The sequence below is a fragment of the Carettochelys insculpta genome, chromosome 7 (assembly GCF_033958435.1).
Source record: "Carettochelys insculpta isolate YL-2023 chromosome 7, ASM3395843v1, whole genome shotgun sequence".
Taxonomy (NCBI): domain Eukaryota; kingdom Metazoa; phylum Chordata; order Testudines; family Carettochelyidae; genus Carettochelys; species Carettochelys insculpta.
Window position 1 is genome coordinate 16039601 of NC_134143.1, and position 15967 is coordinate 16055567.

The window sequence follows — 15967 nt, forward strand, 5'->3', positions numbered from 1 at the left end:
ACAAAGTTAAGCTGAGCACTTGGGTGGCCTCTCAGGAGTGATTCAGGTGTCACCCAGATGATTAGCAGAATGCCCAAGCCTCCAGCATGTGTTTCTACCGGTGGTGCAATTCCACAATGCCTTGGTGTACTTAAAATTTATTCTGCCCATGGATGGAAAAAATTAGAGAGAATGTTGGCAAGGACCCTCTTTTAATTATTTCGACATGAAGTGCCTACGACAATCCAGTTGTGATTCTTGACTGGAGCCTCTTGATACTGCAGGCTGGACCTCTGTAAACTGGACTTCCCTTATCTGGCAACATCCCTGGTCCAACATCTGCGGATACTCCATGGCAGGAGCACTCATGGGAAAATCTGGGATCCCTGTGCTCAGTAACTCCCCCGTGCCCTCACAGAGCTTTCAAATAGCTCATTTGTGGCTCATTCAAGCTCAGAGAGGAGGAGTGGAAGAGTGGGCACTGTGGAATCACTTGGGGGTGGGGTGGGGGTAGACCAGGCATCTGCAGAGCTTCATGGGCATCCACAGCCAGTCTCCCTCTTCCCTGAATGCCTCCTCCTCACTCTGTCAGCGCCGGCCCTTTCTACTTCTGCTGGACTGCAATGGAGCCCAAAGTGGACAGCAGCAGAGGGCCCAGCACCGACCTCTCCTGAATCAGCTAATTCCATATTTGGATGCCAGTCCAGGGAGGTTCAACCTGTACTGCAGAGCAAATGACGACAACGATATCAAGAGCATACAGTTTACATATATGCTTGTGTAAATGTGCACAGACATGTATTAGAATTGTGTTTAAAATGTTTTGTTGTCCTGACTAGGATGCAAGTTGCTATTTTTAATACAAGGTATTAGCTAATGTTTTTGGAACTCTAGCGTAGACGGGCAAGTTTTAATTTTATGTGTGCTCCCTCTTTAAGGTGAAATCTGAGCACCTGGCTAGAGTTCACTTCAGGTGGCCAATATCTCTGGAAATATCACTTGGCCAATATGTGCTGGGCTTCTGGAATGCTCCTGGAGGAACTTTGCTAAATATTTAATATTTGCAGTAGATAAATCGGTAACTTATTGTTTAGTTTAGTGACCTTCATAACTGTATCATGTAATTTATATGAAGGTTACCACCTGTATTCCGTGTAAGCTGTGTGCTTGTATGGTCACTCAGAAGAGATTCAGATGCCACCCCACTGATTAGCAGAGCCTCCACAGCTAGATTTTGTGTTTCTGTTGGTGGTGCACATAAAAACTTTATTCCACACATGGGTGGGAAGAAATCCACACATGGATGGAAAAGATTGGAGGGAATATTGGTTACCAAACAAAGCAAATAATTGGTGCTGACTATACAATTATGTGTTTGCCCAGCTAGTATGGTAGGGAAGGCTCCCTCTTTCACTTGTCAGTGAAAATACCTCCTTTATGATGGCATTGGATTAAAATCATTCAGCTGTGGCTATATTCTTCCCCCCCACCACCCCATTTTGATTGTCAGCTGGATAACTGTGTACTACTATGAGATGCACTTTTTACAGGGCTGATCCAAAATTCATTCAAATTAGTGGGCATCTTTAATGTTTTTATCCTGTCTTTAGTAAACTTTAGATCAGTCTCTTTGAGCTTCAGAATTTTCCGCTTAAAAGACTACAGTTTCAAGCTCACGTGAAGTTTTGTGACTGTTTAAACCAAGAGAGAAAAAAGAGAGGCTGAAGTTGGTGGGAGGGGACATGGTTTACCGTGCATTACTAACAGAAATGGTTGTTGCCTTGCTAGTTATTTCAGGAGCTGCCTGAAATGATGGAAACCCAAACACATGATTAGCAGCATCACATTCTTGCTTTGAAACTAGAAAATGACAGTTTCTGAATGGAAAATGAATTTACTAATCCAGCTTTGTTTCAAATCTAAATGAGATGCAGAAAAAGAGCATAAATGGAAGAAAGAACATTTGTTTTTCAATTTTTTAAATAGTGTAATGTTAGTAGCATCTCTGAGAATTTTAATGTTTTTTATCCTAACACCTACCCTTTAAAAATTCCTGTCATGAATTTACTGGGATGAAAATCAGACCCTCCTCACTGACCCTGGCTAATAAGTTAACTCAGTAAAAGAGGAAATTATCTTATTTTTTAACATTCTCATACACGTGGACTCTCAAGTTTCACTACATTTCACAGTGTGAAGCAAAGGAAGGAATCTCTAGTAATTGAAGTGATGGAGAGCTTTGCTAATGGGTCCCCCAAATTAGAGTGGGTAGGAACTCTATCTAAAATCACTGTCTGGGATTCATTAGCAGTAGCAACAAAGACTCTGCTCTGCAGACAGAGCACATCAACAACCTGGACAGATGGATCTGTGAAATTAATTAGAGACTGGCAAAGCCTTTAATGGGCATCAGTTATTTGTTCAAATCAAGGGGTGGTTAAAAGAGTGAGAGAAAACATTTTAACCAAGGGAGCTGCTTGAATTTGTATCAGGGAGTAGCCGTGTTAGTCTGTATCTGCAGAAGCGATAAGGAGTCCTGTGACACCTTATAGACTGACAGATCTTTGGAGCATAAGCTTTCATGGGCAAAGACCTGCTTTGTCAGGTGCATCTAAGTGGGTCTTTGCCCATCAAATCTTATGCTCCAAAAACTCTGTTAGTCCGTAAGGTGCCACAGGACTTCTCACTGTTTTTGCTTGAATTTGCTCATTTACAGCCCTGCTCAGGGAAGAATTCAGGGAATGTGCAGCCATCCTATACATGCTCTCGTTTGCCACTTACCGTGTCAGAGGAGAGCTGATGTGATGGTTTGTTTGCTACTGTCATTGTTTCAGAGGAAGAGCATTTTTCCAGCAACGTTGACGGGCAAAGTATTAAAGACTTCTGTTCCCATTTCTCAAACCTGCCCTTTATATGCCATGCAGCTTAGTCACATCAGAACAGAAATCTAATTTGTACAGGGACTGCTGTCCGTCCCAGCCCCCAATTCCTAGCTAATCTGGCTCTCTGCACTAACAACATGCACAACCCTCCTTGATCCCCATGGCTGTGTTTGCCATGCAAGGGTACTAGGGAATAGTCACAGAGAGGTAGGTGTGTTAGTCTGTATCTTCACAAAACAAAAAAGCAGTCCAGTAGCACTTTAAAGACTATCAAAATAATTTATGAGGTGATGCGCTTCCCGAGGGGAGACCCACTTCGTCAGGTCTGGAAATAAGTGTACCAACTGCTTCTCCCACTAAAACAAAGGAAAATTCATCCCCACGTTTTATTAAGTTCTCTGCTGCATTCTGAAGAACTCAGCCTCTTCCACTGGGGCTAGTGTGTTCTGTCCTAGCAATCGCAGTTGCGAAAGCCATGCCTTGGTTCCCATGCAAAGCACAAGCTCTGGTGCAGGAACGTCCTGGCACTCGGAGGTGGGCAGCAGAGAGGCAGCCGTGCTACTCTGTATTCTCACAGAACAAACCCCCGGTCCTGTAGCACTTCAGCAACTAACAAAATGATGGATGAGGTGACCGCTTTCCTGGGGCAGACCCACTTCTCCAGATCTGGAGAGGTAACCGACATTTCCCGTCCAGACTGACCGCTCTGACCTGCAGATCGCCCAGCTCCTGAAGGGGCGTCCGAAATCCCAGAGCAAGCTACTCTCATTCAGACCCTGCATCCCCCCAGTTCCAGTGGCTAGGGGGTTGCAAGGGCTCTGCTGTGGGGGCGGGGGGGGGCGAGCTCCATCCCTAATCTCCGACGTGCAGTTCCAGCAAAGCCTCCTCCTTGCTGTCTGCTGCCCCTTCTCTGAGTCAGGCTCTCTGCAGCCAGCTCTTCAGTGCTCCTGGTTGTGTGCGTTGCCTTCCCTCCCTCCCTCCTCGCCTCCCTCCTCGCAGCCGCTGTCTCGGAGGCGAAAAGCAGAGGTGGAATCTGCTCACGCTTGCAGCGGGCTCCTGCCTCGGCGGTTGTAGCAGTCGCTGACCTCCGGGCACTATGAATAAACAGCAAAGCTGGGAACAAAAGGAGTCTTCTGGCTGCCATTATCTCCCATTAACATAGCAGACGCGCTGCGGTGTGAACAATGCCAGTCTCATTCGCCGGTAATCAGCGAGCACCCAGGCATTTGGATTACCAAGGCAACAGGCAATGGTAGAATACTGGGTGGGTGTGTTGTGTGTGTGTGTTTTTATTATTATTGCGAAAGGAGCCATTGGCTATGGAAAGCCAGGGAGATTGCTGAAGCTGAGCAGAATGAATGCCTTGCAACTGGGTGGGGGGGCAGGAGCTGAGGAACTGGGTTTGCATTCTGGCACATGGGAGACCAATCAGCCAGGAGTGAAGCAGGGCTGCGAAATGCAATAAACATTAAACTGCCTTTGTCCAGCTGCAAACCTGCGTAAGGTATTTTTTCAGCACCTCAGAAAAGGTAACAGGTGGGCATGTTAATAATAGGACCATGGGGGGAGGAATTTGTAATCGCAACTGTGATCGTGCATTGCATGGGCTACTCATGGAACAGTCAGACGGGCCGGGATGTGATGATTTAATCTTTCTTCTTTGCATCAGAATGGATGCTGTAGTCCAACAATGTCCTACGGTGCTAACCCCAGGGAATCCATTTGCGATTCTGAACGGCATAGCTGTGTTGTCGTTTGCACGACACAGCCAGAAATAAGTTGTGGATAGCTGTGGGTGTTTTCCACACACGTGTGTCTAGACATGTGGAATATAGAATATGACAGGACTCTGTGTGCAGTTTGTACTTAGGTTGAGAAACACGTGAATTAGTTTATAAGGAAGTACTCCTGCCTGATTCATATTCTGCTATAGCAAGTCAGATCCAGTGTCTTAACTTGAGTAGTGTTTTACTATACAGGTGACCTCCAGTGAAACTGATTGTGGAGTAAGATGCAACTGAGCATGCATAAATGTATGTGCCTGCCCTATAGAAAGCCAGATGTCATGTGGGAGGCAGGTTTCCTACCCAAAGTGGTAAATAGGTTGTGTAGGCCTTGGCCATTGCTCCCCTTGCCATATCATTGACCTGGAAGGGACCACAAGAGGTCATCAAGTCCAGTCCCCCGCACTTACAGCAGGACCTATTACCACCCCTGACAGCTCTAACTTGCCCCAGACCTTTGCAAGGCCCCCCTCAGGGATGGCGCTCACAGGGCTGGGTTTACAAGGTTAATGCTCTAACCACTGAGCTATCAAATCACCTGAGCTTTAGGGCCATTAGCTGCTTCTCACCTCCAGGCCTGATTCTGCAGTGTTAAACGTACACCCCAGAACTGGCTGAATTTCAGTTATGGTGGTGGTTAGTAGACATACATATGAATGGGGTGGTCATAGCCAGGTGCTAAATTACAAAGCCATGTGATGAACTGTGTTCTATCCTGGATTTCTTCTCTATGTCACCTGTCTTCTGTCCACTGGCTAGTCTTTATTGGGAGTGACATTCCAAACCTTGGAGTAGCTTCAGGGTGACCACTTCCAAAATACCAGGCATTCCCATACTTTATGGAATGGCATGGGTCCAGCCATCCACACTCGCTTGAGCTTACCTGCTTGTGGCACACCGTATATGACCTTGTATACATCATGTGTACTAGGTCATGCCAGCAAGGTCAGAGAAGCACACTCTTGAAATGGCAGTGTCCACCTGTGATACCAGACGAAACCACGTCCAGTTTTGTCTCAGAACCAGAGGGGCTTAAAAACTGGACAAATTGCCTGCCTAGAGCAACTTTGATCAGCTGCCTAATTTTTTTCCAAACAAAAATTAGTTTCTCTTGTCCTTTGTAGTTCATGCATTTATACTCATCGTATTCAGCAAGTCTGGTGTAGATGGTATGAAAAATTGTCTCAATAATGTTTTGCTGCATTTCTAAATTAGCTTTTCTGAAACATACATGTCATATGCAGAATAATCAGTGATGTGGCATGAGAGAGTTTTTACAATGCTTGAGGCAGAGGTCATCACTGTGGTCTATAGTTGTATAAACTACAGGCTACGTCTACACTAGCCCCAAACTTTGACATGGCCACACAAATGGCCCTTTCGAAGTTTACTAATGAAGCGCTGAAATGCATATTCAGTGCTTCATTAGCATGCGGGCGGCCACGGCACTTCGAAATTGACGCGCCTCAGGAATAAGGAGACTTCAAAGTAGGCGGGGTCCTTTCGAAAAGGAGCCCCGTCGGGACGAGCTGCGCGGCGGCGAGGCGCGTCAATTTCGAAGTGCCGTGGCCGCCCGCATGCTAATGAAGCGCTGAATATGCATTTCAGCGCTTCATTAGTAAACTTCGAAATGGCCATTTGCGTGGCCATTTTGAAGTTTGGGGCTAGTGTAGACACGGCCATAGGGCCAAATCCATGATAATGACCCCTAGACACTGCTGTGATAAAATGATAATATTAAATAAATATTGTCTCTTATTTTCAGAAGAGCTGCAGAATTCATTCATGAGTTCAGCAGTCAAAAGTATTGCAGCCATCCATAACTTAGACTAATGGAAATCTTCACACAGCAACACCCTCATAGTTGGGTTCTTTTCTTTCTCTCTCTCCTGTATAAAACCTGTATAAGCAGCTTTTAAACCCCTTGTGTTGGAGGATATTAGATAGAAGTAGATACTATCTGTTTTCTTCACAATGACTCCTTAGATGTCCCTGATGTCTGGGACCACCCAGACTAAACCTAAATCATTAATGAAACATTAATCAAATGTGCATGGGCCTCATGTCCATTCCTTCACTGGTGTCTTGCCACTGCATGCGTTCCGCTCCCTGCCTCGCATATATCCAGACTCTGGCCAGCCCTGTACAGAAAGGCGTTTGATTTTATCTAGTAGCAAGGTGCAAAGGTATCAGTATTCAAAGTTAAAACTACATGGGCTTATATGTAAACATATTTGCATGTTTACGGGGTGCAGTGTTCTTTAAAATCACGTAAAAAGTCAAGTGAAGATTTCACTGCACAAAACTTTTGATGAAATGTTGTTAATTACAAAGCTTTATTTAAAAAAAATTCTAAACCAAAATAACTCCACATGTTTTGGGAGTAAGGGAACTGCAAATTTGCACTGGTACTTCAAAGTGCCCATGGCTAGACTCTTTGCCAGCACCTCGAAGTTATCAGCTTCAAAGTTCGCATGGCAAGAATTATGCTAATGAGGTGCTGCGTATTCAGTGCAACACCTCATTGCTATTCACTGAGTGGGCTTGTTTACATGCCCCCTTCGAAAGAGGGGGCTAGTGTAGATAACCCTAACATCTGCCCAATTTACTCTAAGTTTACAATGATGACCTGACAGAGAGTTAGCAGTATTAGTCTGTATTCTGTCAAAACAAAAAAGCAGTCCAGTAGCACTTTAAAGACTAACAAAATAATTTATTAGGTGATGAGCTTTCGTGGGACAGACCCACTTTTTCAGATCAGTAGCCTCACCAGAACAGACTCAGTATATAAAGCACAGCAGTCCAAAAATTGTTATCAAGGTTGACAAATCAGAAAAATTGATACCAAGGCTGGCAAATCAGAAGAGTGGAGGGATGGCAGGAGTCGGGTGGGGAAGTCAAGAGTTAGATAAAGCAAAGTAAGTAAAAGCGTCCTTATAATGGGCCAGGTAATTCCTGTCCCGGTTCAAACCACGTGTTAGTGTGTCCAATTTAAATATAAATGAGAGTTCTGAGCGCGCTCTCTGAAAACAGTTGTTAAAGTTCCTTTTCAGTAAAACACAGACTTTCAGGTCATTAACATAATGGCCCACTCCATGAAAGTGCTGGCTGACAGGTTAGTGAATTAGGAGTTTTTTGATGTCTATTTTGTGTCCATTCATTCTTTGTCGGAGAGTGTTTACAGTCTGCCTGTAAACAGAGTAAAGGCACTTTTAAGTAGCGTGGGTACTTCGAAGTGCTCGCGGCTGCATGGCATGCCAGCCTTTCAAAGTTGCGGTGGGGTAGAATTAGCCTAATGAAGTGCAGCATGTTCACGCCCATCTCCCTGATTACCATGTCCCCTTTGAAGGTGGGGGCAAGTGTGGACCCAGGTTTTGTGTTTCTTTAATTGCTTATATAGCAGCTCCAGAGACGCTCACATAAACATTAAATAAAATAAACTAGAAAGTTGTAAATCTGTTAGATTTATAGATATAATAAGAAATCCTTTGTTTGGCACAAGAGTGGCTTGAGGGTTTTATTTCCTTTTTTCACTCTGGGCTTCTTGTGTTTATTCATCATAAATGTAATGGCTTTTTGTTTATTCTGTTTTATGGGTTCTTTCAGGAAGGAATGTTTATTATTAATAATAATTATTTAATTTGCATTAGAGTACTATCATCCAGAGCCCATAACCAAGGTTGAGAAACTAATATGCGAGCTTTAAAAATAAATAATGAGGCAAATTCTACTCCAAGGAGCTCTATTCATTAGCCTTGGCCTATACTAGGCAGATAAGTTGATTGTCAATATGAAATTCTAGCAACGGCAGTTGCATAGCTAGAATCAACTTATCTGCAGTTGACTTACCTGGCCAGCCACAGAGAGGGAGGTCAACTGGAGAGTTTCTCCCATCAATCTCGCTTACTCTTTGTGAGTACAGGGGTTGACTGCTGACCCCATATTCCATTTTGTGCATCTCTAGAAGGCATGCAAAATTGAACTCCAGAAGATTGACCCTAAATGGGTCAATCTTCCCTATTATGTAGACAAGCCCTAAGACAGGCAAAACACAGAACAGAAGCACAGGGCAGCAAAGTGACTTGTCCAAGGTCAAACAGCAGATCCCGGAATAGAACCCAAATATGATCAGTCCCAGTCCAGCATGCTGTCGGCTAGATGACACTGCTTACATTTAAGCTCACCACTTAAATGAAGAGGAGCCAAGACAATTGGTCTAGTTTCGAACTCTGGAATTTCAGCCCCTGCAAACATGGGTTTTTGTAGGTGTCCAGAGGTGATTAGCTGGCAAGAAAATGGGAGAAATGTCCATTAGTGTTTTGATGGCATATATCTATCCACATCACTCTCATTCCAAGGAGTACTCGCGTAGGAAAGATATTTAAAGGATTGTTTTTCTCTGCTAGCAGTTTTGGAGAAAACCGGAGAGAGTACCTACACATTATGTGACAGAGATTTCATTAAAACTAGAGAGTGGAGGAGCAAAACCAGAAATTGGGAGCCTAATAGCATGAAATAGCTTTGTTTGTGCATAACCTTAGCCTAACTTTGAAGGCTAAAGTGGTGACATTTTTCAGGTAACCTCATACCTAGAACTGTAAGATACATGTTAATTGTGTCTCACTGAGCCTTTAAGGCTTTGTGGGGAACATTGACTGCAACATGTGCATGGACTGGGAACATTTTAAAGGTTGGCTACTCTGTCCTTTTCCGGATCTTCACTTTAAACTTTGCTGTGAGATTAACTTTACATCTTCATATCAGTAATTGTCCTTTATCCTGATACAAACACATCACCAAAAATCTTTTATACATCTTTGTGATTACTCTTTACTAGATTGCCTCTTACACATCTTTGTGCATATAAATCATGTGTTTATTACCTCATGAACCAGGCTGCCCATGTGCAAACCATGTCTATTGTGTTTGCTGTGTTGAAATTGTCTGCTAAAGTAAGTAGTTTGTAAATGTACAGGTCATTAAGGCTGTGTCTACACTACAAAAATAACTTCGAAGTTGCTTACTTCAAATTACAACTCCGAAGTAACCAACTTCAAAGTTATGTACTTCAAAGTTGGGCTCCCTGACTTCAAAGGCAAAATATGTGTAGACTCTCTGCAGGCTACTTCGATGTAGTGCCTAACTTCGAAGTTAACTTCAAAGTTAGTTCCTGGTGTAGATTCACCCTAATTGTCTAAAAAAACCTAATCTTCTCAGTGGGCAGAAAACAATGCAAATCACACCTTTCAATAAATAGAGGAGTGTAAATGGAACATTGGTTATCCACATACATATTGCATTAACAAGTAAATTAACAAACTAGTGTCAGTTATGTAATTAAAAAAAATCTTAATTCACCCATACATATGGTACTAAATCATGTGTGAACCATTGCAAGTCTCTAGTTTCTATTCCCTATGTAACTCTCATTTTTCATGCAATGACTTTGTATAACAAAGTTTGCTAACAATACATGTGAGATATGGTGGTTGGTGTGCTTGAGAGTAACATTGTGTTAGTGGTCAGTGAAGATTTTATAGTAATTTTGGCTAAAATTGCTCAGAAGAAAATGAAGCAGGTAAATTTGGTTTTGGTAAAATAAAGGAAGGAGAGAAGTTCATTGAATGGCATTTGTTTAATTGGTTTTCAGTGGTGAGTACATGGGTTGGAAAAAGTAAAGCCTTTGTGGACTGTTCTTCGATAAGACAAGAACATATGAAAATGGTGGAAGATATAAACATTATTAAGAGGTGGAATCTGAGCACAACCTACGGAAAGAAGATGAACTTGAAGAAGAAAGCTGCATTTGGTGTTTATATAAGAGTGGGGGACGGGAAGAGTTCTATCAAAAAGTCATTGAAGTCTTTGATGCATTGCCAACAGGAATGAAGTAAATGGTAGAAGAACAGAGGGAGTATGAAGAATTTTTCATGGAGCTAAGCTGTGGCCGAATGAGTGGAAAGATGAGGTGCTTCAGGAAACAAAATGAGGGTAGAATCTGGTGTATCACAGAAGTTACAAAGAATAAAAGTTTTCAAAGAGTTTGAGGAAGCGGGTTTTGATAATGGCACAATTGAAAATGGATACAAACAAGGAAAAAAGGAAGTTGCCAAGGCAAGACTAGAGGCTAAAGAGGAATTTGTAGAGAAAGCTGGAAGCAGGGTATATGGCAAAAAGTTGGGTTTGGGGTTGGCAAAAAAAAGAAACAATGAAGCACAAGAGATGAAGAAATCAGTGACTAAGTCTAAAGAGGTAGTAGAGATATTGAAGTGGTATTTTCAAAGGCTGTTAAAGGAACATAAAGATTTGCGAGTGGAAGCACCATCAACAATTATGCCACAGGAGGCATCAATTTCCATGCAGGAAGTACAACTAGTAGCAGATGTGAAAATGACATAATTGTTGATATGATCAAGATAGTTGTAGATACTGGCGTAAAGAGCCTTCATAGGTTACTGTGTTTACTGTGATCAAGTACCAAAAGGTACAGAGACAGAAATACAGGCCTGATTGTGCCTGTTTATTGTAAGAGTAATGCAAATAGTCCAAACACCTTTTTGGGTATCACTTTGTTAAGTTAACCGTCAAATTCCTTAAGACAGTTTGGGAGGTAAGGTTGAGGTGCAAGGTGGAGGATACTATACAAGAGGTGCAACAATGTTTCTGAGGAAGGGAGGGAGTAGATGCAATATTTGCAGAGAGACAGAAGTTTGAAAATATGATTCATGGTGGGTGTAACTGCTGTGTTGCATTGAACTGTTGTGTTGCTGAGAAACATGTGACTTGGTTCTGCAGAATTTGGTGTTTGGAACATTGAAATGGATGATAGGGGATGTTCAAGACATAGTGGTAGCAGAAGAGCTGTATTGAGGGTCAGGAAGTAGAGTGATAGCACTTGGGAATTTTGAAGCATTTTGAGGCAATGGTAGGATGGAGACACAGCAGTGTGCAGAGTCCACTTCACGTCATCATAGTTATGGAGTAAAATAGTAGAAGAATTGAGCCTATGGAGATGAAAGAGAAAAATAATATATGTCAACAGTCTGCACTTTTCTTGCTGACAGCAAAGAGAAATTGGTGTCAGAGTGGGCATCTGAAGTTAAACACAAAGGAAACTAAAGTTGTGAAGATAGTAAAGGTGGAAGATCTGTTCATGGAAATGTCAGGAGAGAAGCAGAATCATAGGACTTGTATTTGGGAAATATATAAAGTAAGATCTTGAGTACAGAAATGAAGAACACTATTTGTATGGCTGTCAGTGATTTGTAATTTGACATCACTTCCGCTTTGTGTAAGACTCCTTTTTCATTTTTAGATCATTTGAGATCTTCTGTTTAAGCTAGGGTGCTCTTTTGCCATATATCCTGGTCTCTTGCTATACTTTGCATCTTTCCAACACATTGGAATAGTTTGCTCTTGTGCCCTTAATAATGTCTCTTATAAGGATTGCCAGCTGTCTTCAGTTGTTTTTCCTCCTCAACTTGCTCCCTATGGGATCTTACTGAGCAAGTCCACGAGTTTGCTACATTCTGCCTTCTAGAAATCCATTGTCTTTATTTTGCTGTTCTTCCTCCTACCATTCCTTAAAATACATCTACATTTACTGCAGCATTAATGCTGTGAAGATTGATCTCCTGCGGTTGGGTTTAGCCTGGCTAGTAGGGACACATTAAAATGAACACTGAGGGCATCCATATTGACCATGATACTCCTCACAGTCATGAGGAGTAAGGGAATTCAATGAGAAAATTTCTCCTGTCAACTTCTTTCTGTGGGGATGGTGAAAAAGTTGACCTACGATGCATCAACTCGAGCTATGCTGTTTTTGTAAATGGACTTGCATATCTTACACTGGCTTTATCCCCTAGTGTAGACCTCCCCTTAGAATCATGAACTCTATCATTTCATGTATCAGAGAGGTAACCGTGTTAGTCTGTATCTTCAAAAACAACAAGAAGTCCAATGGCACCTTTTGGACTAACAGATATTTTGGAGCATAAGCTTTCATGGGCAAAGACCTTTCACCCAAGCTGCCTTCCAATTTCAGTTTCTCAACCAGTTCCTCAAATCTAGTCAGACTCCCTCTTAGTAGCTTTCTCCATGTTCTGGAAAAAAAAAAAAACGGTCTCCAATATATTCCATGAACATGTTGGCTAATCTATGCCCTGCTGTGTTATTTCTCTAACACATCTGCATATTTGAAGTCCCCTATCAGTACAAAGTCCTACATTTTAGATTACTGTGTTAGTACTTCAAAAGCGCTCATCCACCTCTTCTTCCTGGTTAGGTGGTCTGCAGTAGACCACATACCATAACATCACCCTAGTTTTTTACCTATTTCATCCTTACCCAGAGACTTTTATCAGGTCTGTGTTCCACTGACCTCTCAGCCTCAGTCCAAGAGTATATATTTATAATATACAAGGCAACACCACCTCCCGCTTCCCATCTCTATCCTTCCTGAGCAAGCTGTACCCTTCTGTGGAAGAAGAGAAGATGCAGGGAACAGAAAAAAAGATACTGAGGAAAATTGTGGCAAGTGGAGGGTAGAGCATCTGCCTGCAAGAAATTAGGGGGTAGATGAACTTTGGACTCTTTAAGTGTGGGGAGTGCACATGTAAGGTAAGAATAACCAGCAAAGAAAATACAGGTGGAAGAGGACAGCAAGAAAGGAAGTGGAAGACTGAGGGTTCAATGGAAAGACTATCAAGAGAAGTCTGAAGAAAAAAAGGCCTGGAACTTCAAGTGCTATGAACCTGTGCCAGGGCAAAGAATCATGGGCACTTTGGACCCTGTGTTAAGTGGGAAGAGGAGTCAAGGAGAGAAGTGAATCCACGGTCTGGTATAGAAATTTTGGTCTTAATTTGGTTTCTTTAAAAATAGTGGTATTCAAAGACGTTATTTGTATCTAAAGTCTCACTTATCTCTGTGACATCAGTGTTGACAGACCATTGGCTTCAATATGTGTTAACAGCTAGAAAACCTGTTTGCGTATATTTTTTCTTTGCACTGTGGTATGTGGTTGCAGCATTGCTACATCATAGCCTGAGTGATAATCTCCCTCCTATTCCTTTTTCATTCGATGGCTCCCTCTGCTGCTTGGCCCTCTGCAGTGCTGACCGCTAGCATGTGTGGGTTCATTAACATTATTATAAATTGAGTCGGTATTCTTTTAGTGGATTCCAGCTGATTGACTGCCCTCCTGAGTGTAGTTAAGAAACTTAATTACTCTTATGCTGTTCAAGATGAACACTATTGTGGGTAAGATTTCTCTTCAAATATTAGGAGGTACCATAAATGACAACAAAAGGGCAGCGTATACATCCACCAGAAGGAGTATGGAAAGAAGTAAAAGAGGTAACTTTCACATGCATAGAGGGAAAAAAGTGGAAAACATTACAGTAGCAGTCCAAATCAGCCCCTCATCCCAGACCATGGGATCTCCTGTGGCTGAGTGCGCCGTTTTGCACATGTGTAAGGAATATTGCAATGCTGAAATATTGGGCAGTGAGGCAACGTTGTGATTTTCATGTAGGTTTGATGGACTTCTAGTCTGGAGAAAAGATTTTAAAAAACATTGGACAGTTACAGTTGAAGGACCCCCCCTTAAAATACATTAATTAATTTTAATTTATATGATTAATTTTATTGTTGCTAGGTGGTCATTCCTTTGGAGCAAGGATCATTCAAATACAGTACTTAACACAAGGGCACCTAAAACTCCATAATATTTAAACTGAGTTTTGAAAAGAAAACAGATCGTTTGATCCTTCAAGTGCATATTAACTCAGTTTTACACTCAAGTAGTGCTGAAGCACAGGGAGAAGGAAAAGTTGGCCAATGGCTGCAATGCTAGCTAGACATCTACATTTAATTTCCTGTTCAGCACAGACCCCTGCATGACGCTTGTGTCTAGCCTGGAAAAGGGTGATAATAGTACTTCCTTGTCTTCCAGGATAAAGATTGTGAGGCACGCAGTTTCTGTGATAAACGGATGTTGTAAGAGCTCCTTAAATAGTTGAATAAGCACTGCAAAATCAGGGTTATAATTTATAATAAAAAATGAATTGTGGCCCAAAATTGCTGGTCTGTGGCACTTGAAAACAGAAGGATTATGTGTGTGTTCCGTAAATACTTTTTAGATACATATAAAAAGTCATGAGCAATAATGCACATAACAGATAATCACAGGACTGGAGGGGACCTTGAGAGGCCATCTAGTTCAGTTGCCGGCACTCATGACAGCAGTAAGTATTACCCGAAATAGGATTAAGTTGAAAAAATATTGTATTTATACCTCTGGTTGTTTGACTGATGTTTGATATACTCAGTAGTTACATTGCACATTCACAATGTTTTGTTTACAATACATATTTTTATCTGCATTGTACCCACCAAGGTTTGTATAAAAAAAGCTTCTCCTTGCTCATGGTCTGTTTGGATTTTGTTTATGGAAAATCCCAATGCTCTCCACCATATATTTATCTAAAAAGTTGCATTTTTTGTTTCAGCAGTTGATTGTATTGAATACTGATTAGCTGGTACTGTTTTTGACATACAGCTCATCCATTGTGTGGTGGGACGCCATCTGGAGTTTAATTCACTTTTTGAAAATTATTGTTGGATGCTATTCCTTCAAAGGCTCTTCTGGCCTTGCTGGTACCAACTGCAGACAGTAGGGCTGCAGTCTCATCTCAAAACCTAATTGAATTGGGATGAGACAGTGAAGCAATGATTGTTGAAGAGCTTGAGATGGATGACTTTTGCAAAACGGATGCATCCAGATAATCCAGCTTGCTAACTTTCTAGTTGTTGAAAGCTGTGGACAAGAGGTTATTTTTACTTATGCAGGTGACAGAGTTTTAGAGATGAGCATTCTATGTTTTAATACATTTCTTCTGTCATACTAGGTGTTTGTGTCATAAATAATCTTAATTTCCCTTCTGCTTTCATGCAGTGGTGATCACTCTGATTGTAACCAGATAGAAACTGCCTACTTCTTCTATATATAAGAATACTTATAAAGCTCATGAGTTGGAGAGGAGTTAAGGTTGCTCCGTCTGCCTTTATCAATTAAAAGATCAATACTCTCTTCCCCCATCGCCATTCATTTGAACTGTTCCAAGCCATGACTGTCTGATGTGTTTGTTTTACAGCGATGGGTCTTTCCCCTATGACTCTGTTCCTTGGCAGCAAAACACCAACCAACCACCAGGTTCTTTATCAGTGGTCACTACAGTATGGGGTGTGACTAATACCTCCCAAAGCCAGGTAAGCTTCCCTTTGTGCTACCTACACTGAGCTATGCATTTTGGTCAAGTC

The 15967-nt window shown here is 42.0% G+C and overlaps 1 protein-coding gene across 16 annotated transcripts in view; it reads left to right on the plus strand.

The window, feature by feature from the left end:
- The window catches only part of ZMIZ1 (zinc finger MIZ-type containing 1), a 563555-nt gene that overhangs the window by 493640 nt on the left and 53948 nt on the right, over window positions 1–15967 (plus strand). For all 16 annotated transcript variants that reach the window (XM_075000053.1, XM_075000048.1, XM_075000061.1 and 13 more), the window contains one exon: window positions 15802–15916. In XM_075000053.1, coding sequence (XP_074856154.1) covers window positions 15802–15916 — 115 coding nt within the window. The remainder of the gene's footprint in view (window positions 1–15801; window positions 15917–15967) is intronic.